Below are 27,907 nucleotides of genomic sequence, written 5' to 3' on the forward strand. Positions count from 1 at the left end.
GATTTCGATCCGAGTTTCGTACCCGGCTATAAAATAAAACGGGATTTACCATCTCCCTTTAACTTAACTTATGTCGCTGGTAAAATAGCCTTTTGGCTTATTATATTATATATAAAATTAATTTTAAAAAAGGTAGAAAAAACTACTTATCCCACACACCAAACTAACGTATTATAGGTTTATAATCTTTTGTGGGTGTTACATGAAAAAAAGTTCTGCTGAAGTGTTTTTAAGACCACAGAGCTAAAATACTGCTACAATACAATACAATATATTGAAAAACGAGCACAGAATTTCAAATGTAACATATTACATTTGCATTAAAAAACATTCTTCAAATTTTGTTAATACTCATAATTTAAAATATATATAATTACTTTTACAAACAACATCCTACTTGATTAACTTGCTATATAAAAGAACTTGAAGAATTTTTTTGTTACATAAGAGGTGGTATCAAAAAGTTTCGAGACTAGCTCTGTTTATGAGAAATTACTTTATTTATCTACGTTTACACACTATCACCTTCAAAATAGTCCCCTTGCATATCAATACAGTGATTCACACTTCTTCTGCGATTCGCACTGGATCTTCGTCTTCGGGAAGAGAGTGAAGTCTGTGGGAGCCAAATCTGGCAAGTAGGGTGGGTGCGGAAATGAGATCATGTTGTTTCTGGTGAGAAACTCACGTGTGAGGAGAGCTTGATGATAGGGTGCTTTGTCGTCGTGGAGCATACAGTTTTTCGTGCGCCACAGATCTGGTCGCTTTCGCCGAATGAATGTCCTCCCTCAGACGCCTTAAAACCTGGCAGTAGAACTCGCTATTGACGGTCAGCTCCTGAGGACGAATCCGCGAATGTTGAAAAAGATAATTAGCATGCACTTGGTTGAGCTGCGGACCTGCCTCGCATTTTTCGGTCGTGGAGATGATGGGCTCTTCCACTGTGAGGACTGTTGCTTCGTCTCAGGATCGTACCGGTAAACCCAAGTTTCGTCACCGGTAATGACCCTCAAATTTCACGTTTGCGCTTTTCACTATTGTGCTCACAAAAGTGCACAACATATCAAGTGATGTACCGTGCATAGATCCACCATTTGTAAATGATTTTTCACCGGTCAACATCCAATTATTCCACTCTTCTTGCATGTGATCTTTAAATGGTTTGTTCAAGCAGATGTCTAGTGGTTGCAATATAGAAGTTAAACCACCTAGTATAACAGCAATTTTTGTGTTATTTTTTTCTAGAAGACTTTTAGTATTCTCAGTTAAATGACTATGAAACATATCCCATACTAATAAACTGCATTTCTTCATTATACTACCTGGTCGCGTGTTCCACACATTATTTATCCATAATTTCACACCATTTTCGTCCACCATCCTTTTTCATGAAAATGTATAAAAACACCTGAAGGAAATTTTACCTTAGGTTTAGTTTTACGTTTGAAGATGATCATTGGTTTTAACTTGATTTTCCATCAACCAAACATGACAACACAACTGTAAACGTTGCTTTTTCATGACCTGTACTTCAAACTAGCACACTATTACTACCTTTAGGCTCCGTTGTTTTATTACTTATGATATGAAAGCTCACTCATAGGAGTTTCATCCATATTTCCAATATTTGACAATAGAAATTTATGTTCTTGTCTCAACTGAATAATAAATTTATGGAAACTGGTAAGTTTGTGGTCAAGATCTGCTAGTAGTTTTTGAGCAATTTTTTTTTGTTGTATTATCAGATTTTGTCTGTTCATAAAACGATTACACCATCCTGAAGTAGCTTAAAATTCTATACTTTCATCCGGATTCAATCTTGAACCATTTTAGTGCATATGCTCTAATCATATTTCTTGTAATAAGATAACCATTCTGCCTTTGTTCGAGTACCCATTCTGCAACGTGATTTTCCAGTTGCGACCATCAGGTGATCCCCATTCTCATCACAAATTTTTTCTTTGGCAATTTTTTAAAAATATCTTCTTCCTTTCTCCATTCTTCTTCTACCATCTTCTCAGTTATGTCAAACTTTCTTGCAGCAGCACAATTATTAGTTTGCTTTGCCATTTCAATTACCCATATTTTAAATCAAGCTTCATACGTTCTTCATTTTGTTGCTGGTTCCATAATTTTAAATGATAACAATTTTAATAATCCTAAAATTAAAAAAAAAAAAAAAGCAAAACTAATAGTAATTAAAATTGGGGTTAATCACTTTTAATTAGGATAATTCACATAAATACTAAATCTATGCTATGCAAAAAAAAAAAAATAACGGATATAACAACAATACCTAATTATTCATAAGATAAGACAGATACTGGTATTACCTAACATTGCATTAATACAAGAAAGAAGAAATTGGGGGGGGGGGGGGTCTTATACATAAGTTGGATCAAATGGGAATGGATGAAGTGGCGACATGAGTAAGAGGATGGCTGATAGACAGACAACAGGAGATAGTATATGGCAGAATTGAATCAGAGAGAAGGCAAGTGACCAGTGGTGTTGTAACAGGACTGTGTACTTGATGGCTGACAAGTTCACAGTGCTGCGATGCACACCACTGGTCACTTGTAATGTCTTCAGCATCTGTTACATCAGTGATGTTAAGAATGAGCTGAAGAAGAATATCCAACTGTTTGCCGATGGTACTAAATCGAAAAAAAAAAAAGGGATCCTGCAAGATGATCTAAATTGCCAGGTAGTTTGGGCAAGGGATAATGGCTACCAATTCAATGTATTTAATTTGGGATAATAAAACCACTACCTGTGTGTTATGTAAATAGCTGAAATGCAAATAAACTGATGATGCAAGGGATGGTAATGGAGAAAGAGAGTTGAAATTCAGAGGGTATACTGTGGGCAAAATTTCTCAAAGGATCACATGGTTATTTAAAAACATACTGACAAGAAGAGATAAGGAAGTTATTATCTTTATAAGATAATAACTCTTTATAAGACAATACAACCCTTCTTTATAAGACAATACAACCACATCAGCAATACTGCAAAAAGATTTGGTCACTTGGGTTTCTTGGAATGTTAAAGTGATGGATAGGATCAACAGGCAAATAACCAAAATGGTGACTAGTTTGTGGAGTTTGTGAATTATGAGAATAGAATGAAAAGCTTATGGATTACAAAGTTTAGCTGATAGGCAGAAAAGAGGTGATCTGAGAGAAACATAAAAGTCACTAAATATGGTCATCTCAGGAAGCTCCATAAGAGCATGGTTAGCAGGGTTGTAAAAGGACTAGATTTGCTTTGTTTAGATCTGTTTCCGAAAGCCTCTGTAGCTTAGTCATTCTGATGATGCTCTTCAGTTAGAAAGAACTGGGTTTGAATCCAGTCTATGATGTAAAGAACCTTTATTGAGGCTTTTCAAGTTAGCTCATATGGAAGTTTTTCCGCCAGAAACTACTGTAGAAAAAGGTATCTGTTACTTGGAGAGTGATTAGTGGAGAGTGGTAAATGCGGAATGGGTCACCAGAAGCAGTCACGAGTGCTTTATCAGTGAATTATCAGTGAACACCTTTAAGAAGAAATATGACAGACATTGAAAATCAAATTCAAAACAGTTATTGTGAATCATCCACGATGAGCCTTTGGACTCTATTGCAATGCCTTCATAATTGTAATAATATACTACACAGTAAAAATTCAAATAAGATAAGACAGATACTGGTATTACCTTGGTTGATAAGGTAGGCATTACTATATAATTAACACCATGAAAGTGGTTGTAAAAGACGACTTCTTTGCTGAGGAACTCTCTGTAAATAAATTGTATAGTTAGATTAACACTTTAACAATCGATTTCTTTCTCTCACTTACATACACACACACACCTGTGCATCTCTGTAGTGCAAGTGGGAGAAAATTTCCTTTAGATGGAAAGACATATTTCAGTTCCATCTAGAATGCAAGGAACATTTTATAAGACTATAAATGAACAGGAGCATATAAAAATGGATAGCAGTTTCTTCCCTAGGAAATTTAGATTTTTCCCTCCACATAACAGACAAACCAGTCTGAAAATACATGAAATTTGCAAATAAAATAAATTTTCCTCATATATGATTTATAAAATGACCCAGACAACCATACACACACAACTAAAGATATGAAAGTAACTTTTGTTACTTTCATATGTTTAGTTGCAATTTGTTTCAATTATGGATGTCACATGTTCAAAGATATACTATACTAAATACAACATTTATTTTTCATTTTTTTCCAAAAAAATTAAAACAAAGACTCATAAGCTAAAAAAAAGTCTTGCACACCTTGAGCAATTTTAAACAAGCATGGGAATAATATTCAGGGATCATTTTCATAGTGATATCATTCATTCTTTATCACATTAATTTTGTATCAATTCACATTGTTTTGCTTAATTGTTCAGTAAACCAAAAATTGTTCAATAAACAGTATTATATGCATATGGAGAGGGAAAACAAATCTAATATTTTTTTTTAAACCAAGATGATGAATTAAAATAAAATATGTGCAATACTAGACAATTTATTCAACCAAACAAATTTCATATAGGACAAGCAATTTCAAGTAAAGTGATGAGAGAAACTGATATGTTCAGATTGGTTCAGGATATAAGAATATACATGGAGTTGAAAACAGAAAATGATTTTGAAAATAAAAATTTATGTTCAAACATTTTAGTAATGAATTAACTATTCATTACTAAAATGAAAAGTCCATTTATTGCTATTCATTTTTGGCTAACGTCCAACTTGAAAGTACTTTAAAAGACATTCTCAATCAAGACCATTTTTCTTGTATGTAGCTATCCTCAGCCAGATGAGTACATTACATTCATAAATGTAGATTAATTCGTAAGTTTGAAATATTAGGAGGAGGAAACCGCCACAATATTCAACCAATAACCGAGACTAACCGCAATGGATGCATAATAAAATTAACCAACAGACCACTAACAAATGCTGAACTAAATGTTTTGTCTAAATATCCCAATTTTGACTTGACTCCTTGACATATACTTCACTCAAATCACAGTAAATGTAGAAAAAGGTATCAGATTATTGCATACAGATGAGGCTAATAAATTAATTTTGAGAGTGCCCAAATTTTATACAAAGCAAAACCACCTCTTTTAAATATACCCTTCTCAGAAGTACAAGCTCTTTGCTCCCTATGCCAGAACATCAATATTGTCATCATGAGGGCTAACAAAGATAATACCACTGTTGTCATGAATACCACCAAGCATCATTATAAAATTAGTATCTTACTAAAACATAGATCAACCTACAGTGTTATCAGCAGGGATCCAAAAGTCAAATCAATAAATTAAATAACTTATTAGTGGCATCCCAAGAACAATTGTCGGATGCCACTACTATTGAGAAGTCATGAATTCATGATGCCTGTCAGCCTTGTCTCTATGGTCTTCCTAAAATACATAAGGGTGGCAACCCACTAAGTTCAAAGGAGACTGTGTTGCTCTCCATACTACCTTGCAAAACACCACTCTTGTCATCTTCAGAATCTCACTGGCTATATTAGCTGTTATATCAAAAACAGTCTTGACATCAAAGAGAAAATAAAAGATCTACAACTGTCTGATAATGAGATTATGGTTTCTATAGTATTTCTACAGAATAGTCTTCTGTAGAAATACTTCTGTAGTCTTCCTATTCTCCAACACATGACTATAAGAGGCTCTTCAGTTTTCACAATCTGACTTCCCTGAATATACATTGTCAACCTATTTAAATTTACAATAAACACAGGCTTTTTACATGGCATACTTGTACAAACAAATAGAAGGAACAGTACTGGACAGTCCTATCTCACCAGCCTTAGCTGATTATTTTATGGAGCATCTAAAAAAAAAAAAGAACTCTTTGACACTATATTCCCTCAGCCTCATATAACATGATTATGTTTCATTAATGATATATTTGCAGTCTGGTTCCAGACACTGAGTCAGAATTACTTCAGTTTCTAGAGAAAATAAACTCCTCATGCTCATGTATTAAGTTCACTACTGAATGTGAATCCAATAACCAATTACACTTTTTGGATATCATAATAATCTGTAATCCCACAGGCTATGATGAATTTTCAGTTTATCAGAAAGCAACTTTTACTGGCAGATACATTCATTCATCCTCTCACTATCATTCATCACAAAAAATTAGCATTATCAAGAGTCTTGTACATAGAGCTCATACAATCTGCTCTTCTGATCCACTTTTGTTAGATGAACTGAATAAAATTAAAAGCAATCTGATATGTAATGGATACAACTAAACTACCATTCCAAAAATTATTGATAATTATCATCCTTCTACCAGGCTATAATCCAGTGTGAAAAGAATTTTAATACTCTGCCTTAAAGGAACCTCAGAACAAATAGCGAGGATTCTTTGTAAATTCAATCTATACACTTCCTTCAAGCCAGCTTGGAAACTGCCTTCCTTTCTATCATCAACAAAGGATACGTTACTACTTCCTTCCTTACCAGGTGTCTATCAAGTTCTCCACTTATGTCATCTTTCCTATTTTGGATAAACTGGCCGTTCTGCCTTGATTAGAATTGAAGAACATCAAGACCGTATTAAAGTTTTGGAATCTGACAAGTCTGGTCTTGCTTCTCATGCTATTGACACTAGACACAGAGTTCTTCGGAACCAGACAAACCTTCATTCCAGCAAGTTCAAATTGGCAAGTAAAAATTATTAACAATTAATAGTGATCACTTCCCAAAACTTGGATATTGGCATACAATCTGATTGCTATGAAATCATCTGGACCTGAACTGATCAGACCGTATGCCAATATCCAAGTTTTGGGAAGTGATCACTATTAATTGTTAATAATTATTTTAAATTCAGGCACAGCAAACCTGAGATACCCAAGTCAGACCTGATCTTACTTCCTATAATATACACTTGGTATATTATATCTGTAGACTGGTCTTCTACTCTTCTTTCCTGTCATAATATAAGATCATATCCTCTATATCTAATATCCAACATCAGACCAGGAGAAATGATAGCATTGGCTCAAATCCTTCTGGAAGGCCTTCACTGGATGCAAAAACTGGAAAACCACCAACAAATATATTTCAACTCTAAATGCTAGAACACTTAAATCTGAAGAAAGATTGCTAGAACTGAAGAAGCCTTTAAATTTATAAAATGGAATATAATTGGAATATCAGAAGTCAGGCACTTATCTGAACAGATTCTTAAGAGAAACTCTAGTGTGATATTTTACCATAAAGGTGAAACCATGGGTCTTCATGGTGTGGGACTCACAAATAATCGTGGCCTTTCTTGTAGCCAATTTTTTTTGTCTACCTCTTGATCATTTTCCTTCAATGATTCCATTCAAGAGTAAATTTGGTAATCTCTTAAAAGAGGACATTCTCTGGAGGTGTCCAAATCTTAATTGCTATATAAGAATTATATCTATGATATCTGCTCAATGGTTTAATTCATGTTTGACTTGTTCATTTGTTTTGTGTTCTGACTAGTGACTTATTTATTTTTCTTAAGTATTTCATTTCAAATACTCTGATTTTCTGTATTTCTTTCTGATTGAGTCTCCATGTTTCGACTCTATACGTATAATGATGGTTTTATAGAGTTTTAGTTCGAGGCTTTTTGAAATGCTGTTATTTTTCCATATTTTGTATAATTTATTCATATTAGACTATCCTTTGTTAAGTCTGTATTTTACTGTTTCTGTGTTGTCAAGGTTGCAAGTAATGAAACCATTAAGATATGTAAATTGCTTTTACTTGTTCAAAGATGATTTTCTAAGTTTATTATAATTTTTAACTCATCTCTTTCTATTTTTATTGTTTTAGTTTTGCTTAGATTGATTTTCATTCCAAAGGTTTTGTGCTCTTTATTTAAATTTTTACTGTCTTTTCCAATTGTACTCAAGATTCTACAAGAATAATAATATTGTCTGCATATTTAATGTGAGGCCTATTTAGCTCAGTGGAAGTGGCTTTTGCATCCTCTGTGATAAATGGCAACTAGAGAAACCTTTTCTAAACTTTTTTAACCGGTTCCCAAGTTAGTCGATCTCTGGCATGGAAACTCAAAAACTCAGGTTTTTCGCTCTGTAAACTTGACCATAGATCCCACACCATTTCAGACAATAACATATTATGTTAGGGACTATGAGATGGCAACACATGTCAGTTGTCTCTTCATCGGATGCCACTCATAATTAGTGACAGTCTTGAGCCAGCTATCTGCCAGTGGAGATTGATCTGTCTACTCAGTTTTCAAAAATTAATTAGGGCTAAAACAGCCTTGCTATTATTCCCTTTAAGAGAAAAAGACATTAGCTGATAGCATATTTAATGTGATTAATATTCATGCCATTTATTTCTAGACCTGATTCTTTGGCTATAGTTTTGCATATTTCTTCAAAACAGATAATAAATAAATTTGGTGAGAGGGAAAACCCTGCATAACATCTTATTTTACTTTAAACTTGTCAGTATGTTACTGTTATCAAGATTAAATTACTTATTTATTGCATGCATTATTAACTCAAATAATTAACCATATGACCAAATTTTAAAAACTGTATGTTTCTATTTTTGATATATATATATATATATATATATATATATATATATATATCAATTTTTCTCAATTTTTCAAAATGTGATCATTCTCTAATATGCAAAGGCAATCTTGCATATTAGAGATTTAGATGAGTTTAAGGAAATGCAAGTATTTTTATACTGTTACTACCAACAGCATTATTTAACTATATTATGTCTTACTAACATCCCATCACATGGCATGGTTCTCACAGTTCCTAGTTATAAATTAAAGCTGCCAAGAAATTATATTCTTGGTTTAATCCTTCATCCAAGCAAACAAAGCTTGCACATGAAGTAATAACTTTACAACTGGGCAACTCATACACAGAAGCTAATGACTTCACATCACTTGTCTTAGTATCCCATAATGCAAAGCACACATCCTTACAGACATATATAATGCTATGCATTATGGAAAGTGTTATAATGAGGATTATTTATTAATTAATTATTATCAATCCTCATCTGTTATGAGAGTTTCTCTATAACGATTATTTCTATTTCTGAACGTTTTTATATATGCACAAGGATTCAATTCCGATTGGTGAAATGACTTTTTACTGTTTCTTTCAGAATTCGAAAAAAGCACCGACTCAAGGCCAAATACAAAATATACACATTTAATAAAACAAAACAATATATACACTTCAAATAAAATATACAACTAACTACAAAATTAACTGGATCCAAGGCTTTTTAAACTAAACTTACACTTTAGAGATCACCCATTCTCTGACTCATTCTATTATTGGTTTGTTTAACATATACTTAATCACATCTACATAATAACAAAATGTTCATAGTCAGTTTCTTTGTTAAGGCCTTTTTCCAAAGATATAAGATTCTCTTCTTTTCCATAGAATCCTTTCTCATCACCTTTATGTAGCACACATTATTCCTCCTGACTCTGAAGTATAGATATACTGAACTCACCAAAATATAAGTACTCTTGTCTCATGCAGTTCAATTTTTTTAAATTTTTTATACCAGTAAAAAAATTTTCTTCTACTGCTTTATTTAAGTTGCTAAATTCCATCTCCTTTTCCAGTAGAAATAACAGATAGATCCGGCGTCCTTAAGACAGATGAAATTTTCCAATCAGTGTTTCCTCGAATATTCCTATAGAATGTCAATTGCAATATTTTCTTTTATTTATCAATACTTATTTACAGGCTTAACCCCTCCACTTTAAAGGCTCACAGTTCTACGATTCCTTTTTCAGTATCTTCTATTAATATTCCTCCCACTGTCACATACAACTAAATAAACTTCTTAACAAAATTCCTCTGCATGTGTTCTTAAACTTCAATTAGCTCTCCCTTGTTTTTTCCTCCGTTACTTCAATACTGAATGTTCTCTTGTTGTTTCCGTTACCTCAATACTGAACACTCTCTCTGTCGGCTGTCAATCACCCATCACACTCCTCGACGAGCATGTGCACTCCATGAAAGTAGCAAGCAAGAAGTTAGGTTTAATGGCTGACATGTTGTCTAGGTTAGCATTACGAGAATGTCTTTACAAAACACAGCACTTAATAATTTTAAACCACAATAAAATTTATGAAAGTAACACAACTATCCAAATCCAGTACATAATTTTTTTTAAATGCTTCACATTTCATTTTCACAAAATAACAACAATAACGGGCACATCGCAAGTGCCAACAATATGTATTATGAAACCAAAACTAATAATGTACTAACATAAACAATTTGTAAAAATATTCATAATTTTAAATTATGGCTGTTTTTACAAAAGGATCATTACCGAGACCAATTTCGACCGTTATTGAGGTCTCATCAGTTGGAGCCAAACCTAGATGTGATGCAGAAGTCATATTTCCATATACAAGCAGCCAAAAGTTACTTCACATGCAAACTTTGTTTGCTTAAACTTGGATAAAGGATTAAATCAAGAATATATTTCTTGGCTTCTTTAATTTATAGTATAACCAAGTGGAAAAACTTTATTATTAAAATACTCTAATCCAGAGTATTTTAATAATAAGGTGTGTGACACCTTTTGACTACATGTATATGGAAACATGATTCCTGCATCACTTCATGCACAAACTTTGTTTGCTTACATTTGGATAAAGGATTAAGCATATGCAGACACAGATGAATATCTAAAATATATTTCAATTATTAGCAGATATTAATCCACCATTAGGATGACTAAAACAATGAAAAAATTATATTAAACTGAAATAAAAGTTTCTATCATTCTGTAATTTGGGCAAATGCTAAAATTAATATAATATTCTAAATTATATTCAAATATAATATAATATTGTAAAAAATATTTAATATTATAATGCAATAATGTGACTGCATTAGCTCAGTAATAAATCTTCTAATGATAAATTAATTTTTGCTAATGATGAAATGTATACATTTCATTCATTATTCTTGTAGATAAGCTTATATGTTGTTAGACATAATTTAATTTTTTAGGAAATGACAACATAAACTAGATTATTAATTATAAAAAATTTTAATTAATAGTTACCTATATTCTGGCAACGATACATGCAGGCACTTACACTAAGCAAATGAGGCTGATGAGAGGCAACAGAAATCAGTCCTAAAGTGGTTGTTATTAATTAAAGTTTTTATAATTAATAATCTAGTTTACATTGTGATTTCCTAAAAAATTAGAAGCTATTTCATTCATTAGCAGAATTTCAATTCAAGGCAAGATCCCTTCAGCAGCTGAAATTGTCGGTAAACACTTAAATATATGAAAATTGCAAAACAGGCAATTAGTCTAAATTATTAACTACTGAAATTTAAAAAATTAGAAGACTACTTACCTCAATGGACGTAAGATAGGTATACTATAACGCATATCAGAAAATCCCTGTATAATAAAAATTAAAAAGCATATATCAGAAAATTCAGGAAATCATAATTTACAGAGAAAATTTATCTCCATCTCATGTTAATGGAATGAAAACAGCACTGGGAAAAGGATTAAAACTAATGTTTAATGCTTCCAACTGTCTCATCACAGCAGCATCTTCAGAGAGTACAACATAAAATTATAACTCAAGCACAAAGTCAACACGAAACACAGTGAAACTGTGTAGACATAAGTTTAGAGTCCTAACTCAGTAGGGTGCTCTATGAGGCTTCCGACATATAAGTACATGTCGGAAGCCTCAGTTGTAACATGGGACCTCTAAAAATTAATGTTTCCTAAATTTTGGTATGTTTACCACATCCATATTTATTTACACTATATACATTACCGTATTTTCCGGTGTATAAGACGCACTTTTTTACCTTAAAAATTCATCTTAAAAATGGGGTGTGTCTTATATAATGAAGGTAAAGATTGTTTCCTCTTTTCAAAGTCATACGCACTCCCTTTTATGCTCCTAGATCTTTGTAGGCGGTTAATGGTGCAATCAAATTGATGCGTGACCTTCACGTGACTTCTAGCGCTTCATTGGCTAAGAACTTGGCGTGGTCAGAAGGAGATTTTGTACAATTTGCATAATGAAAAGCGCACGGAACGTGGAAAAATTGTGAAGTGGCCAGAACTAGAGACCGAAGTTTTGAAATGGGTGCAAGAAAATCGGCAAAATGGCATTGCCATTTCAACAAAAATGATTCATACACATGTAGTCAAAGTAGCCTGTGAGCATAACATTGGAGATTTTAAAGGTGGTGCGTCATGGTGTTACTGTTTCATGAAATGCAGTGGACTTTGTATGCGTACAAAAACAAAAATCAGTCAAAAAATGCCAAAAGAATATGAAGACAAAATTATTTCTATATTATAAGAAATTAATGATGATAGAGAAGAGTCAGATGACAGTGACATGGGTTTTGCAGGTTTCTGAAAGCTCAGTTTACTATTAAAAATTACCTATTATTTTATCCATTTATTTTTAAAATCATACTTTCAAGTTTAGGTTTTTCCAGAAAATTGTATTAAATTTCTTGGGTGCATCTTATACACTGGAAAATACGGTAATTCTTAACAATCCAGAGTTACAACTGAGGCTTCTGATTCATTATTAAAAATTATGGAAACAACTACCATGTACCAAGTAAAACTTCAGTTTAACATAAACCAAAATAAACCCTCTACATTTTGACCTTCATATCAAAGGTCATCATTTAGAGTATACACACACATATATACAAGAAACAAGCTATATTACAATCTACATGGTATGCTAAAGTCATTGTAATTTGGTCAAATGTTAAAATTAATATAATATTCTAATATTATAAAAAATATTTAATATTCTACTAATACTGATCGATGGCATCCTACTTACTCTAGATTTGGGTCTACTGAATTTCTTTGTTTTGTGTTGCTTTTTTTTGAGTGTGTGTTACAATTTTATATTAAACTCCCTGAAGATGTCTCTGTGACTGGAAGCATTAAACATCAGTTTTAATCCTTTCCTAATTTTCACTCCATTAAGCTTCTAACATTAGTTCCATCCAGCACTTCAGTGTAAACACTCCTATCACCATCGAATATTTACATTAATTACTTTATGCAAATTCTCCAAAACTTATACTCACTTTTAAATTCTCAATCATCAGAAAGTAGAGCTTCAATACTCAGCATAATGCTTATTGTAAATTGAATTTTTTTATAAGCTTATGATATACTAAACCACCTGGTAATTTATAGGTTGATCATAATTAAAATGAATTTTGCCATTCTGAAACTGGTTTATAAATGGGGCTGAACACAGATGATAGTGACAAATTAGGAAAAGAGATCAATCGCATCGTTAAAAAAAAAAAAAAAAAAAAAAAACTGTGTCTCATAATCTACTAAGATTAATTTTTGATATTAAAACAATTTTTAATTGTTTAACATAATGCAAAACAAACAAACCAGATGAAGAGCACACACAAACATTAAGTTTCAAGTTACTTGGCTCTCTTACATGTAAGAAAGCAAAGCCATGTTGTAGAATTTCAAATTAGAATTGTAGAATGTTGTAGAATTTCATCTAAACAAATGTCATAGACAGACTGGCAAGAATATAGAAGGCAAATAGGAAGCAAACAAAATGTTCTGCAGGCTACTAAAAAAAGTTTAGAAATGGAGGAAATAGTATAGTGAAAGGAATCAAAGATGATAAAGGTAACAATAGTAAAAAGAGAAGACATGGATATGCCTGATATTCAGAGTACTTGGAAAGATTATTAAATGAAACAAATGGTGACAGAACAGTGGGAAAAAATATTCAAGAGGAATGCAATCAGGAGTGCATATCAATCTTCTTCATCCTATAGTTCACAAAACACAATAGTGTAAATATTAGGAAATATTCCTACAGAAATCTTCCACTCAGTCCTTGATTGATACTTTGTTTTCAGCTAAGTGAAGCACCTGACCAATTTTTTATATTGTCTATCAAGTTTATTCTATATCTGTCTCTCTTTTGAATTCCTGGAATAAGTCCTCTGAGAACACTGATAAACCATTTGATCTACTGATATGACCAATCCACATAAGTTTTTCCCTTTGAATCTTAGTATGATGTTATCACTTTCACCAGCAAAAGAACTGATTCTTTTGTCCTACTTCAAAATTTGTGATGTGATCAGTATATGGTATCTTTAGGAGTCATCTATAGCACCTCATTTCATCTTCTTTCAGGTAGATCCAAGTTTCACTTCCATATAAAAGCTGAATTAACTAGTGTGTAGATAAGACTGTGTTTGTAAGCCTGTTATCTATCCATAGTGGTTTTAGTTTTTGGAATGCTGCTATTGCTTTTGCAATTTTTCATTTACAACATATTCAAGAATGCAGTTAAATAACAATGGTGATAATGTGAACCCCTGTCTCACTCCATTTTCCATTGTTGGAAATGGAGTGCTATAGTTCCCCTTGATTTCAACCATCATTTCAGAAGATAAGTACAGGGATTCAATCAGTAGTATTATTTTGCTGTCTATTCTGTAATGTTACAGAATTTTCCAAAGGCTTTCTGTGGGTCCATAAAATTATGGCACATTACTTTATTATATTCTACATATTTTCTCCAATGATATAGAGCATAAATATATGAACAATTTTACTCCTGTTCTTTTTAAATCCAGGCTGGAAGTCTGAAAAATTGAATTCCATTTTTGCTTCAATACGTGAGAATAAGAAGTCCAAAAATATTTTGCTTGGGGGGGGGGGGGGATAATAAGGCTAAATGTCCTAAAATTATTGCACTTTTTTGTTCTTTTTTTGGAATGAGGATAACTGTACACCAGTCTTTTGGCCAGATCTCAGTGTTCGACACCAGCTGACAAATTTTGTTCCTGCTGTTTTTCCTGATTTTGATGGCTCTTTTTACTTCTTCTCTAAGTATAAGACAATCACTGTTCTCTGTTATCATTGGGACAATTCTCCTCTAAATTTTGTAGGTCCAAGCCATCATTACACTTAAATGGTTAACTTCAATAATCATGCCATCTTTTCAATATTTTTTCATGATCAGTAATATTTGTTCCATCTACATCCTCAATTATTCAGCTCTTATGAACAAAAGGCTTTATTAATTATTTAGTATGCTGTTATATAGTTATTCTTATGAAGATTATCCTCAATTTCTTTGCATATCAATCCTTGAGGTATAAAAGCAATCAAAAAGCCTTGAAGTGTAGAAAGGTGGCTGGAGTAGATGATATTAGAGCAGAAATGCTCAAATATGAAGATGTAAAAGTTTTGCAGCAGCTGCACTGCATAATTCAAAAGGCAAAGTTGAAAGTGTGATGATAAGCAGAGCTCTCATAGTACTCATTTATAAAAAAAAAGGCAAATAAAACTGAATGTGAGAATCAGAGATATATCCCAAATGAGTGCTCTAAGTAATATTTACGCAAGCGTACTTGAAAAAAGGTAAAGAAAAAGTGTGGAAGAAAAACTTACAGAAAAACAAGATGGGTTTAAGCCAAACAGGGGTTGTCAGGATCACATTTTCACTTCAAGACATTATACTGAGTAACATATAATATATATCTGAGTTCTATGTCAATTATAACTGAAGAAGTAGTGGAAGATGACGATGTAAAATCAGGTGCAAGATATAAAAAATCCAGAGTATCGTTATCATAACTGTTATTCACTATATGGATTACATAATGATGAAGGAAACAGTGGCATTAAAAAGTTGTATCAAAATTGGAGATGTTAATCTCAGCTCTACACAAAATCTGCACAAAAAGCTGAAATATTTAAGAAATATTTAAGGTATATTTAAGAATATACCTTACGCTGGTATATTTAAGAAAAAACAACTATATATATCCTTCGAAACAAAAAGAGAGAAATAATATCTGAAAAGGATGATAAAATACAAGAATGGATGAAATATGTAGAAGAACTCTTTACTGATAACAGACAAAACCCAAAAAATGCTTATGAACAGATGGATCGATGTAGTGTAAGATCAGAAGTGGAAGATGCACTGAACTCAGCTAAAAATGGTAAAGCCTTAGGCCCTGATAGAATACCAGCAGAAATAGCCAAGTTATTAGAAAGCAACAGCACTACTATATTAGTGAAGCTATTTAATACAATCTACGATACAGGCATAATCCCTCAAGAATGGTTACAGTTGACCATTGTGCTACCAAAAAACCAAATGCCAAAACTTATAATGACTATAGAATGATCAGCATAATGAGTCATGTTCGTGAAATGCTTCTGAAAATAATTCAAAAAAGAATATGCGAAAAATAAGAAATAATAATAAATCAGTGATACCCAATTCAGCTTTAGAAGCATGGAAAAGAGAGAGGCTCTTTTCTGTTCTCAAATCTTATTCCAAAAATGTAGTGATCAAAGCAAGGAATTCATTTGCTTCATGAACTTCAAGGAAGCATCTGACAAAGTCAAACACACTAAAATTATTGAATTATTAAAAAGAATTGAAATAGATGGTAAAGACATCAGGATCATTGAAAACTTATATTGGAACCAAATGGCATCTGTTCAAGTTGATGACATTATTACAGACTCCATTAACATCTAAAGAGGAGTAAGGCAAGGATGTGTGTTGTCGTCTCTCCTTTTTAACATATATTCAGAAGCCATATTTCAAAAAATCTTACAAGGATGAAAGGAAGGGATTAATGTAAATGGTGAAATCATCGATAACAGATATGCTGATGACACAGCTCTCCTGGCTGACAATATTCAGGATCATCAAAATCTTCTTGAACTAGTGAATGAAGAGAGTGTAAAAATGGGATTAAAAATAAATATCACCAAAACCAAATTCATGGTCATAAGCAAGAAACTAATTCATAATTCAGCACTTTCCTTAAATGGGAAACAAATAGAAAGAGTGACAAAATTTAAATATCTCAGAATGCAACCCAGAAATGGAAATAAAACCAAGAATTGAAATGGCAAGAAAAAATTTTCTCCAGATGAAATCAACACTGTGTAACCGCAATTTAAATCTAGAGTATGCATTTTTAAATTATATGTATGGTCTGTACCCAACATTAAATGATGGTACAACATGATAGAATTTCATGCCAGCTGGGGCGTCGCCTCGCCCAGTTAAACAACGCCCCCGTTGTTTTCACCAGGAAACCAGGGCCAACAGAGAAAAGTCAGCTACTGGAACAAATCCTAAAACACACCCCAACTCAATATCACCAGAATTGAAGATCAGTACTATCAACATAAGAAGCCTGAATGGCAAAGAAATGGAGCTAGTTGAGGAATTAGATAAGTACCAGATCGACATAATAGGTGTGACTGAAACAAAAAAGACCAAAACTGGTGAGCTCTTTCTGAGCAATAAATACAAAATGTTATATTCAGGCAATGGCAATCAAGGAAAAGAAGGAGTAGCCATAGTATTCAACACTAAATACGAGGCTACTCTTCTTGAATGGCAGACAATTTCAAGTAGAGTGATGTGGGCAAATATCAGAATGGGGAACTGGACAATAAGACTTATTTGTGCCTATGGTCCCACAGAAGGTTCTACTAAGGTAGAAGTGGAGGAATTTTTTGATGCTTTAGAAAAAGCAATGGACACAATGAAAAAGGAAAAGTTGGTCCTTGTTGAAGATCTAAATAGCAGAGTAGGAAATGATTGTCAGACATACAAAAATGTTTTGGGAAAATTTGGAGAAAAGAGCAAAGCTAATAATAATGGCAAATACCTGTTGGGTTTCTGCTCAGGACGTGTACTGGTTATTACTAATACCATGTTCCAACATAAAAATGTGCACAAATTCACATGGAGAGAAGAGCCTAGGAATAAGAAAAGTCTCATTGATTATGTTATTGTTGATAGTGATGTTTTCTCCCTGGTGCAGGACACTAGAGTGTACAGAGGATTTGAAATTGAAAGTGATCACCATTTACTCTTAAGCAGGATAAAATTGAATTCCATATTGAAAAGAAGAACATGTAAGAAAGTTTTAAAACGAATAAAAGTTGAGCAGCTCCAGATGTGAATTATAGACTAAAATATACAAACATTATTCAAGAAAAAATGAAAAAAAGACTTTGAGAACAGGAATCAAACCTTGGAGATTCGGTGGCAAAGCTCTAAAGAAAACATTGATAGATTCTGCCAAAGAAGCATGTGGTGAGGTTGTCTGCAAGGATAAAAAAATCAGAACTTCCTGGTGGACACAGGAAGTTAAAGAGGCAGTGAAGGAAAAGAAGAAAACATATCAAAAGTTCCTGGCAAATAAGTCAGCTTGTGCTCTTAAGAATACAGAGACAAATGTAAGAAAGCTAAACACTGTGTAAAACTAGCTAAACAAAAGCCAAGGGAAAACTTTGCTAAGAACATAGAAAATAAATATCAAGAAGGGGGCAAGATATTCTGGAGGTTGTTGAAGAAGCTCACAAATGGAGGAAAGAATGCTATAAAAGGAATTAGAGGACAAGGGTGACATGAAAACGGGAGAAAAAGATATCCTTGAAGTATGGAGTAATTACTTCGAAAAATTGCTAAATGAATCTAGCAGTGATGACAGCACAGTGATAAAAAACACTGACCAGGCTTGCAATCAGGAATACATATCCATGCTTGAAGTAGAAAAAGCCATCAAAAATCTGTAACGAGGAAAGGCAGCTGGAGTAGATAATATTAGACCAGAAATGCTCAAGTATGGGGATATAAAAGTTTTACAGTGTCTACACTGCATGGTTCAGAGGGCCTGGACAGAATGACGAATTCCAGATGATCAGAGTAGAGCTCTCATACCACCCATATATAAAAAGGGAAATAAAACTGATTTTGAAATAAACTGATTCAGTTTACGACAAATAGTTGAAAAGCCATGGGAATATAACAAAGATCTGTATTTAAGTTTTGCAGATCTGGAAAAAGTATATGACAAGGTGCCAAGAGAGAGGCTATTCAATACGATACAGTTATATGGTGTCAATGGGGCATTATATCAAGCAATGCTTAGTCTTTATTTGAGTTGTAAGTCAGCAGTTAGAATTAAAAGAAGTACAGGAAGATGGTTTAATGTTAAATCTGGTGTCAGACAAGGATGTACATTACCACCTCTGTTATTCAATATCTATATGGATTACGTTATGAAGTCGTATTAAATCTGATATCAAAATTAAAGATGTTAATGCTAGCGCCTTGCTTTATGCAGATGATGTTATACTTCTAAATAAATCTGCTACAAATCTGCAAAAGATTCCCTGACCTAAATTGAATAACTGCTGTGATAGATATGGTATTATGGTCAGAAATAACAAGACAAAGATGATGAAAATAGGCAGAAGCATTGTATCAGCTGCATTGTGAATGGAGAGCCTATAGAACAAGTAAAACATTTCAGCTACTTGGCATGATTTTTAGTGAAGATGGTAAATTAAATATCGAAATAGACAACAGAATCAACAAAGCTGGTATGATAGTAAGTCAACTAAATAAATTTATATGGAATAAGAGAAAAATTAGTCAAAACACTAAATTAGCTATATACAAGACAGTGTTCAAACCAATTTTAACTTATGGATCTGAGAGTTGGGTCAGAAGTAAAGCACTTGACCAAAGACTAAAGGCTGCAGTTATGAGAGTCCTGAGAAAGATTAGGAGCATGAACAAATGGCTTCAATGGCAATATCATATTAAAAACGAGGATATTAGGAAAGAACTTGACATCGTCAGCATCCTGGAATGCGTTAGCAGAGCTAATCTCAGGTAGTATGGTCACTTAAACAAAATGGGCGAGGAAAGATTAGCCAAATAAGTGTTGTCTGCCAGGTTGGCAGGAAAAAGACCCAGGGGATAGCCAAGATATAGGTGGATTGATACGGTAAAAAGTGCCTTAGAAGATAGATATATAAATATAAGATCTGACAATGTTGTAGCTTTGACTGGTAATAGATTGATTTGGCAGAAAATTGTAGGTAAGAAGTTAGTAATAATGTAAATTTTTCATGCAGTACTATCATATCCTGTACACCCCTTGAGGGTAAATGTCAGGAGTTTGATGATGATGATGGTCTGTTCTGCTGTACATTAACTTGGACCTTGAAGATAACATGAATAAAAATTTGAAATTTGAAAGCATGGATAAAAACTTGAAATCTCTGAGATGTGGTTATACAGACAAATGCTAAAAATCCCATGCAATCAGGAAGTACTGGAAGAAATAGGGAAATCACAAGAACTTTTAGATACCATGAAACGGGCACATTCGCACTACAACAGTCCTGGATCCCATTACATGTCTGCCGGAAGAATGGTCCAAAATTCCCATTGATTGCTATCATACACTTGGGGAAAGTGTATGCCATGGCTGTTTGTTCCTCATGCTATGGTGTCATTTGGCTTCTTTCCAAGCATTGTAGATGGATGAGAAGAGATATGACAGAAACATAAGCGAGTACAGAAATATGTGAGATAATGCAGATTATGGCTGGTTCAGGCAGAACTTAGGTTCTGCATTATTCCTAAAAACTTGGCGAAGGATGTGGTAGGAAGTATGTGAGATCATGATTTTTTTTTTTTTTTTGGTGGGCAATGAGTATGTGGAATAGGTTACCATTAAATGTTATTAGTGTGTCCTCAATGAACATGTTCAAAGAGAGATATGATAAGTAAGTAACAGTGACTAAAACGATCTTCCCACAATGAGTCCTTGTACTCTCTGGAAAAGCCTATATAAATAATAATTATTATTCTTACTAATGTATCACTTTATATAACCAAATCTGTATCCACCTAGGTTTCTAAATTAATTTCAGAAAATTAACTCCATTTTAATTACAGTGGATGATAAAGAAGAAATCCTGAAGACTTCTACTGGATTTATTTAGGAATATAACATCAGAGAGCTGAGATTCTCCTTCTTTGAGTGCCATCTCCTATCGGAGGTCAGTGACCACCTTGGCAATTTTCAGCCATTCTGAATAGTCTTTCAAAGCCCATGTCAGTCCACTGTGTGATGTCTGTCAGCCAAGATCTTTTTCATCTTCCCTTTCCTCTTCTTCCATTTATCTTACCTTTTATAATCATTTCAAGAATCTTATATTTTTCATTATGAAGTAAATGACTATTAAAAGAAAAAAACTGCAAGATATGCAGTTTTTCTTTTAGAAATATGTTTGATTAAAGTTTTTCTTTCAGGAATGTCACTTCACTGGCTGCCGCAGAGCCCTGATCTCAATAGGGTTGAGATCAGGGCTCTGCGGCAGCCAGTGAAGTGTGGTGACATTCATGTCCATAAACCATGCAGTTACAGCATCAGCCTTATGACACAGTGCATTGTCTTGCTGAAAGAGACAATGGTCAGTTGTGTACAAATGCCACATAGTAAGAAGCATTGCATTGCCCAGAATGTTGATATCTCTTGGAGTTAAATGTTTGTGGCACCACAAACAGAGGTCCTAGGCTAAACCAGGAGAAACGGGACCATAGCATCACACCATCACCTCCAACTTTCAAAGCTGGGGTTGTGCACTCTAAGAGAGACATTCACCAGGCATCTGCCATCACCACACACACACATGTCCATCTGCTAAGTAGAGGGTGTAGCATGATTTGTCACTCCATTTGAAGACGATGCTGCATGTTAGTTCGGGTAATGTTGTGCTTGCATATTGCGTTCCTACCATGGAAGCCCATTTGTGCGCTTTGGTTCTGAATGTTTTTGTGCAGATTCATGTTCCAGTTAATGCCTGCAACTCCGCATTCAATATATCAGCTGACAAATGGTGGTTTTTACATATTATCCTTCATAGTACCATACAGTCATGTTCGGTGAGTGTGGTGGGCCATCCACTGAAGGTAGCACTTGCAGTTGACCCCCTCCCCCCCCACCACCACCCATACTTCAATCTCAGTATGGTATTACTAATTATTGACATGGGATGGCCCAGTTCGTCACCAATTTGCTGACAGATAGGCCTGCAACATGGCATTCTATCACAACGCTTCTTTCAAACTCCATCAGTTCCTTTCTTGCAGCCATTTCACCCAAACAAAGTTGACTGACTTGGAAGCCTCATACCCTCTTCAATTAATACCGGCTACAAACTTGTGATTTGTTACATGGCACAATGCACCTTGCCCATGGGGATGTCCACTGATTTCTTTCCAAGCAGTATATTTCTCAAACTTTGAAGACCATATTCCCTCAATCTGTCCTCATATACACAATTTGATAGGCCAATGAGTACAAGTGGTCATAAGTCTATGACTGACTGTCATATTTGTTATAGAATTAGTTCCATGATATTCATCATATTCTGGTGTATGACTACAAGGGATTTACCAAGGATAATGACAGTCTAACAATTAATATTTCATGACTAGTTTCCTATCAACAACTTTCTTCCAAACTAGACATCATAAAGTTTCTGATTTGATCATAAACTCATTTTCTGTATATTTTATCTTATGTCAATAATAAAGTACTTTAGAGCAGTTTCTCTTTCCTCACTGAATAACTATGCAATTTATGAGGGAAAGTCAGTAAGCAAGTTACAAATTCCTTCTTCCTTAGCTTTCCGAATCTCTAAGGTACTTAGAGATTAGCTACAAGCACCAATTTCTTCTGTTCCTTTCTGTCTTGATATCTTTCAGTCCAATTCAGGATTCCCATTTTGATTGCAATTTACTCTTTAAATATTCAGTTTTATTTTGGTTGATTTATAATCCTAGTGTTTCAGCAGATGTTTTGAGTTTTCTAAATGTTTTATTCTAATGTCTTCAGAATTTTCTCCGATGAAGCATATATCATGTGCATATCCTAATATTACTGTCGTGGTTGTGTTATCTTTAAAAGTTTCTTGACTACATTTTTCTGAAACTAAATTAAAAAAAGGCTGCCTTAATATCAAAAGGTTCAGATCTAATTCCAATAGCCAATATCATGCTTCAGCTGTCAGTGGTGCAAATTTTAATCAAACATATTATCTTATATGGTATTCTTAATTCATCTAATACTCCCTAAAGGCCTCTCTCTGAATACTATCATATACTTTTCTAAAATCTATAAATAAAATATGAACTTCTTCATTATTAATCCTGTACACCCCTTGAGGGTACATGGCAGGAATTTGATGATGACTTCCTCATTATATATCTATTTTTTTTTTTTAGCACACATATCAGCCACTGAATTAGAGACCTTCATGACAATGTACGTAAACATCACTTATGCAGCATATATGCAAAATACTTGGTCATGTGCATCACATGTATTCTAGGCAACTATTTAAGAAAGCTACTTATTGGCAATCATCAGTAGTGTTGATCACAATGGAAAAAAAAAAAAAGGATCATTTGGAGTTCAATAAAAGGCATGTATTATTGTGGGTGCCCATCTGGCAGGAGCCATGATTTTGAAAACAGCAGAGCTGACTGGTTTCTTAAAAGGTGAGATATCCAGAGTGTTTAATCTGTGGAAAAATAACCCACAGTGCTTGTTTAATAAGCATAACTGTGATTCTACAGCAATCTTATTCCTGACAGTCTGTCAGGAATAAGATTGCTGTAGAATTGCTGTCATCTGAGAAAGCTTGTGCAGACAAACAGAACTTCTTGTGTGCAGCAATTGACCAAAGCATTTAATACAGGCTATTTGCAACCCATATCTCACTGAACAATGCACAGGAAATTGGAGAGGATCAGTATTTGCAGTTACATTCTTATAAGTAAAATAAAAGTTTCTAATTTAGTATCCAGTATGTGCATATCTAACTATAGAATTATTTCTTTTCAATCCTGCTTGATATTCACCTATATTTTCTTCAGCATAAGGTAAGATTCTTTTTAGTATATTAGATAAAATATTAGATAAAATTTTGTATATTAGATAAAATGGGGGTGCTTAAGGGTCAAAGCTGTATAACTGAGAGGAGACCTCCACATAGCCTTTAAAGGAATGCGGAGAACCGACCAGGGCTTCTGACCTAATGTCCAATCCTCACCTTCTCGTGGTGCACCCTGTTGGGTATCTACTTTGATACTGAACGAACGAGGATGGGCTGGCAATTTGGGATTTAGCCGACCAAATTGTATTCTTATCGGTTAAACCAAAATAAAAAATGATGGTACAACATGACAAAATTTCATGCCGGATGGGGCGTCGCTCGGTTAAACAAGGCCCCCGTTGTTTTCGCCAGGGAACCAGGGCGAACAGCGAAAAGTCAGCTACTGGAACAAATCTGAAAACAAACCCCAACTCAACATCACCAGAGTTAAAGATCGGTACTATCAACGTAAGAAGCCTGAATGGCAAAGAAATGGAGCTAGCTGAGGAATTAGATAAGTACCAGATCGACATAATAGAGGTGACTGAAACAAAAAAGACCAATACTGGTGAGATCTTTCTGAGCAATAAATACAAAATGTTATATTCAGGCAATGACAATCAAGGAAATGAAGGAGTAGCCATAGTATTCAACACAAAATACGAGGCTAATCTTCTTGAATGGCAGTCAGTCTCAAGTAGAGTAATGTGGGCAAATATGAGAATGGGGAACTGGACAATGAGACTTATTTGTGCCTATGGTCCCACAGAAGGTTCTACTAAGGTAGAAGTGGAGGAATTTTTTGAGGCTTTAGAAAAAGCAACTGACACAATGAAAAAGGAAAAGTTGGTCCTTGTTGGGGATCTAAATAGTAGAGTAGGAAATGATTGTGAGACATACAAAAATATTTTGGGAAAATTTGGAGAAAAGAGCAAAGCTAATAATAATGGCAAATATCTGTTGGATTTCTGCTCAGGACATGGACTGGTTATTACTAACACCATGTTCCAACATAAAAATGTGCACAAATTCACATGGAGAGAAGAGGATAGGAATAAGAAAAGTCTCATTGACTATGTTATTGTTGATAGTGATGTTTTCTCCCTGGTGCAGAACACCAGAGTGTACAGAGGATTTGAAATTGGAAGTGATCACTATTTAGTCTTGAGCAGGATAAAATTGAATTTCATATTGAAAAGAATAACATGTAAGAAAGTTTTAAAGCGAATAAAAGTTGAGCAGCTCTCAGATGTGAACTGTAGACTAAAATACAGAAATATTATTGAAAAGAAAATGAAAGAGTTTGAGAACAGGAATCAAACCTTGGAGATTCAGTGGCAAACTCTGAAGGAAACATTGATTGATTCTGCCAGAGAGGCATGTGGTGAGGTTGTGTGCAAAGATAAAAAAATCAGAACTCCCTGGTGGACACAGGAAGTTAAAGAGGCAGTGAAGGAAAAGAAGAAAGCATATCAAAAGTTCCTGGCAAATAAGTCAGCTTTTACTCTTACAGAATACAGAGACAAATGTAAGAAAGCTAAACAGTGTGTAAAACTAGCTAAACAAAAGTCATGGGAGGACTTTGGCAAGAATATAGAAAATAAATATCAAGAAGGTGGCAAAATATTCTGGAGGTTGTTGAAGAAGCTTAGGAATGGAGGAAAGAGTGCTGTAAAAGGAATTAGAGATGATAAAGGTGAAATGAAAACAGGAAAAAAAGATATCCTTGAAGTATGGAGTAATTACTTTGAAAAACTGCTAAATGAAACAAGCAGTGATGAGAGCACAGTGATGAAAAACACTGACCAGGCATGCAGTCAGGAATACATATCCATACTTGAAGTAGAAAAAGCCATCAAAGGCTTGAAATGTGGAAAGGCAGCAGGAGTAGATGATATTCGAACAGAAATGCTGAAGTATGGTGGTATAAGAGTCTTACAGTGGCTGCACTGCATAGTTCAGAAAGCCTGGACAGAGGGACGAATTCCCGATGATTGGAGTAGAGCTCTCATAGTACCCATATATAAAAAGGGAAATAAAACTGAATGTGAGAATTACAGAGGTATTTCCCTACTGAGTGTTCCTGGCAAGATCTATGCAAGTATACTTGAGAAACGGTTGAGAAGAATTGTGGAAGAAAAGCTTGGTGAAGAACAAGCTGGATTCAGGCCAAATAGAGGCTGTCAGGATCAGATCTTCACTTTATGACAAATAGTCGAGAAAGCATGGGAATATAACAAAGATCTGTATTTAAGTTTTGTCGATTTGGAAAAGGCATATGACAAGGTGCCAAGAGAGAAGCTATTCAATACGCTGCAGTTATATGGTGTCAATGGGGCATTATATCAAGCAATACTTAGTCTTTATTTGAGTTGTGAGTCAGCAGTTAGAATTGAAGGAAGTACAGGAAGATGGTTTAATGTTAAATCTGGTGTGAGACAAGGATGTACATTATCCCCTCTGTTATTCATTATCTATATGGATCACATTATGAAGGAATGTGGTATTAAACCTGATATCAAAATTGGAGATGTTAATGTCAGCTCTTTGCTTTATGCGGATGATGTTATACTTCTAAATAAATCCGCTACAAGTCTGCAAGATTCTCTGACTAAATTGAATAGCTGTTGTAATAGATATGGTATGAAGGTCAGCAATAAAAAGACAAAGACAATGAAAATAGGCAGAATCATTGAAAATGTCAACTGTGTTGTGAATGGAGAACCTGTGGAACAAGTAAAACATTTCAGCTACTTAGGCACAATTTTTACTGAAGATGGTAAACTAAATATAGAAATAGACAACAGAATCAGCAAAGCTGGTATGGTGGGAAGTCAATTGAATAAATTCATATGGAATAAGAAAGAAATTAGACGGAACACTAAATTAGCTGTATACAAGACTGTGTTGAAACCAATTTTAACTTATGGATCTGAGAGCTGGGTCAGAAGTAAAACACTTGACCAAAGACTAGAGACCGCAGCTATGAGAGTCCTGAGAAAGATTAGAGGCGTGAACAGATGGCATCAATGGCAATATCATATTAAAAATGAGGATATTAGGAAAGAACTTGACATTGTCAGCATCCAGGAATGCGTTAGCAGAGCTAATATCAGGTGGTATGGTCACTTGAATAGAATGGGAGAGGAAAGATTAGCAAAACAAGTGTTCTCTGCCAGGTTGGCAGGAAAACGACCCAGAGGAAGACCAAGATATAGGTGGATTGATACGGTACAAAGTGCCTTAGACGATAGAAATATAAGATCTGATAATGTTGGAGTCTTGACAAGTAACAGACTGATTTGGAGGAAAATTGTAGATAGGAAGTTAGTAATGATGTAATTTTTTCATGTAGTACTGTCATATCCTGTACACCCCTTGAGGGTACATGGCAGGAATTTGATGATGATGATGATGATGATGATGATAAAATTTTGTAGCCTGCAGACAGGAGCCATTATCCCTCTGTAATTTTCACACTTATTTTTGTTTCATTTTTTTTATATATTGGAGTGAATAGTAATTCTTTCCATTCTGAGGGTATCTCATCATTTTTCTATTCTAAATTTTCCAACTTATGGATATGTATAGTTAATTCACTTCCACCATATTTGATGAGTTCAGCTATTGCTCCATCAGCACCTGGTATGTTGTCTCTTTTTGCTTTTTCTTCATACTTTCTTCTACTTTGGCTAGTGAAGGTTTAAATATATGGTTGACAGGTATGATAAGTATTCTGTTTAAAAATCTCAAAATGTTCATCGCAGTTTAGAAGTTTGATAAAGTACTCCCTCAACCTATTTGCTATTTCATCTCTAGTAGCTAGTGTATGTTCATTACTGTTGCTTTCTTCATATGTGGACCTGTTTTTTGGTTCCTGATTTCATAGAAAAATTTAATGTAAAGTATTTCTGGATTTCTTCAACTTGTTTGTGTAAAAAAAAAAAAGTAAGTTACACATGGTTATAAAAAGCCAAACAAGTGAAATACAAACCTAGGAAAAAAACATTTATTTCCCTACATAACCTTCTTTCAACATCTATA

The 27,907-nt window shown here is 34.0% G+C and overlaps 1 protein-coding gene across 2 annotated transcripts in view; it reads right to left on the reverse strand.

Moving 5' to 3' along the window:
• Nucleotides 1-27,907, reverse strand: part of Ctu2 (Cytosolic thiouridylase subunit 2) — a 170,379-nt gene that overhangs the window by 67,496 nt on the left and 74,976 nt on the right. For both annotated transcript variants that reach the window (XM_090398131.1, XM_090398130.1), the window contains exons 8-9: nt 11,439-11,485; nt 3,698-3,779 (exon numbers count right to left, since the gene is read on the reverse strand). In XM_090398131.1, coding sequence (XP_090254257.1) covers nt 3,698-3,779; nt 11,439-11,485 — 129 coding nt within the window. The remainder of the gene's footprint in view (nt 1-3,697; nt 3,780-11,438; nt 11,486-27,907) is intronic.

This window comes from Typopeltis vanoorti, chromosome 9, assembly GCF_054136105.1.
Source record: "Typopeltis vanoorti isolate ZY-2024b chromosome 9, IOZ_Tvanoo_1.0, whole genome shotgun sequence".
In the NCBI taxonomy this organism is placed as follows: Eukaryota; Metazoa; Arthropoda; class Arachnida; order Uropygi; family Thelyphonidae; genus Typopeltis; species Typopeltis vanoorti.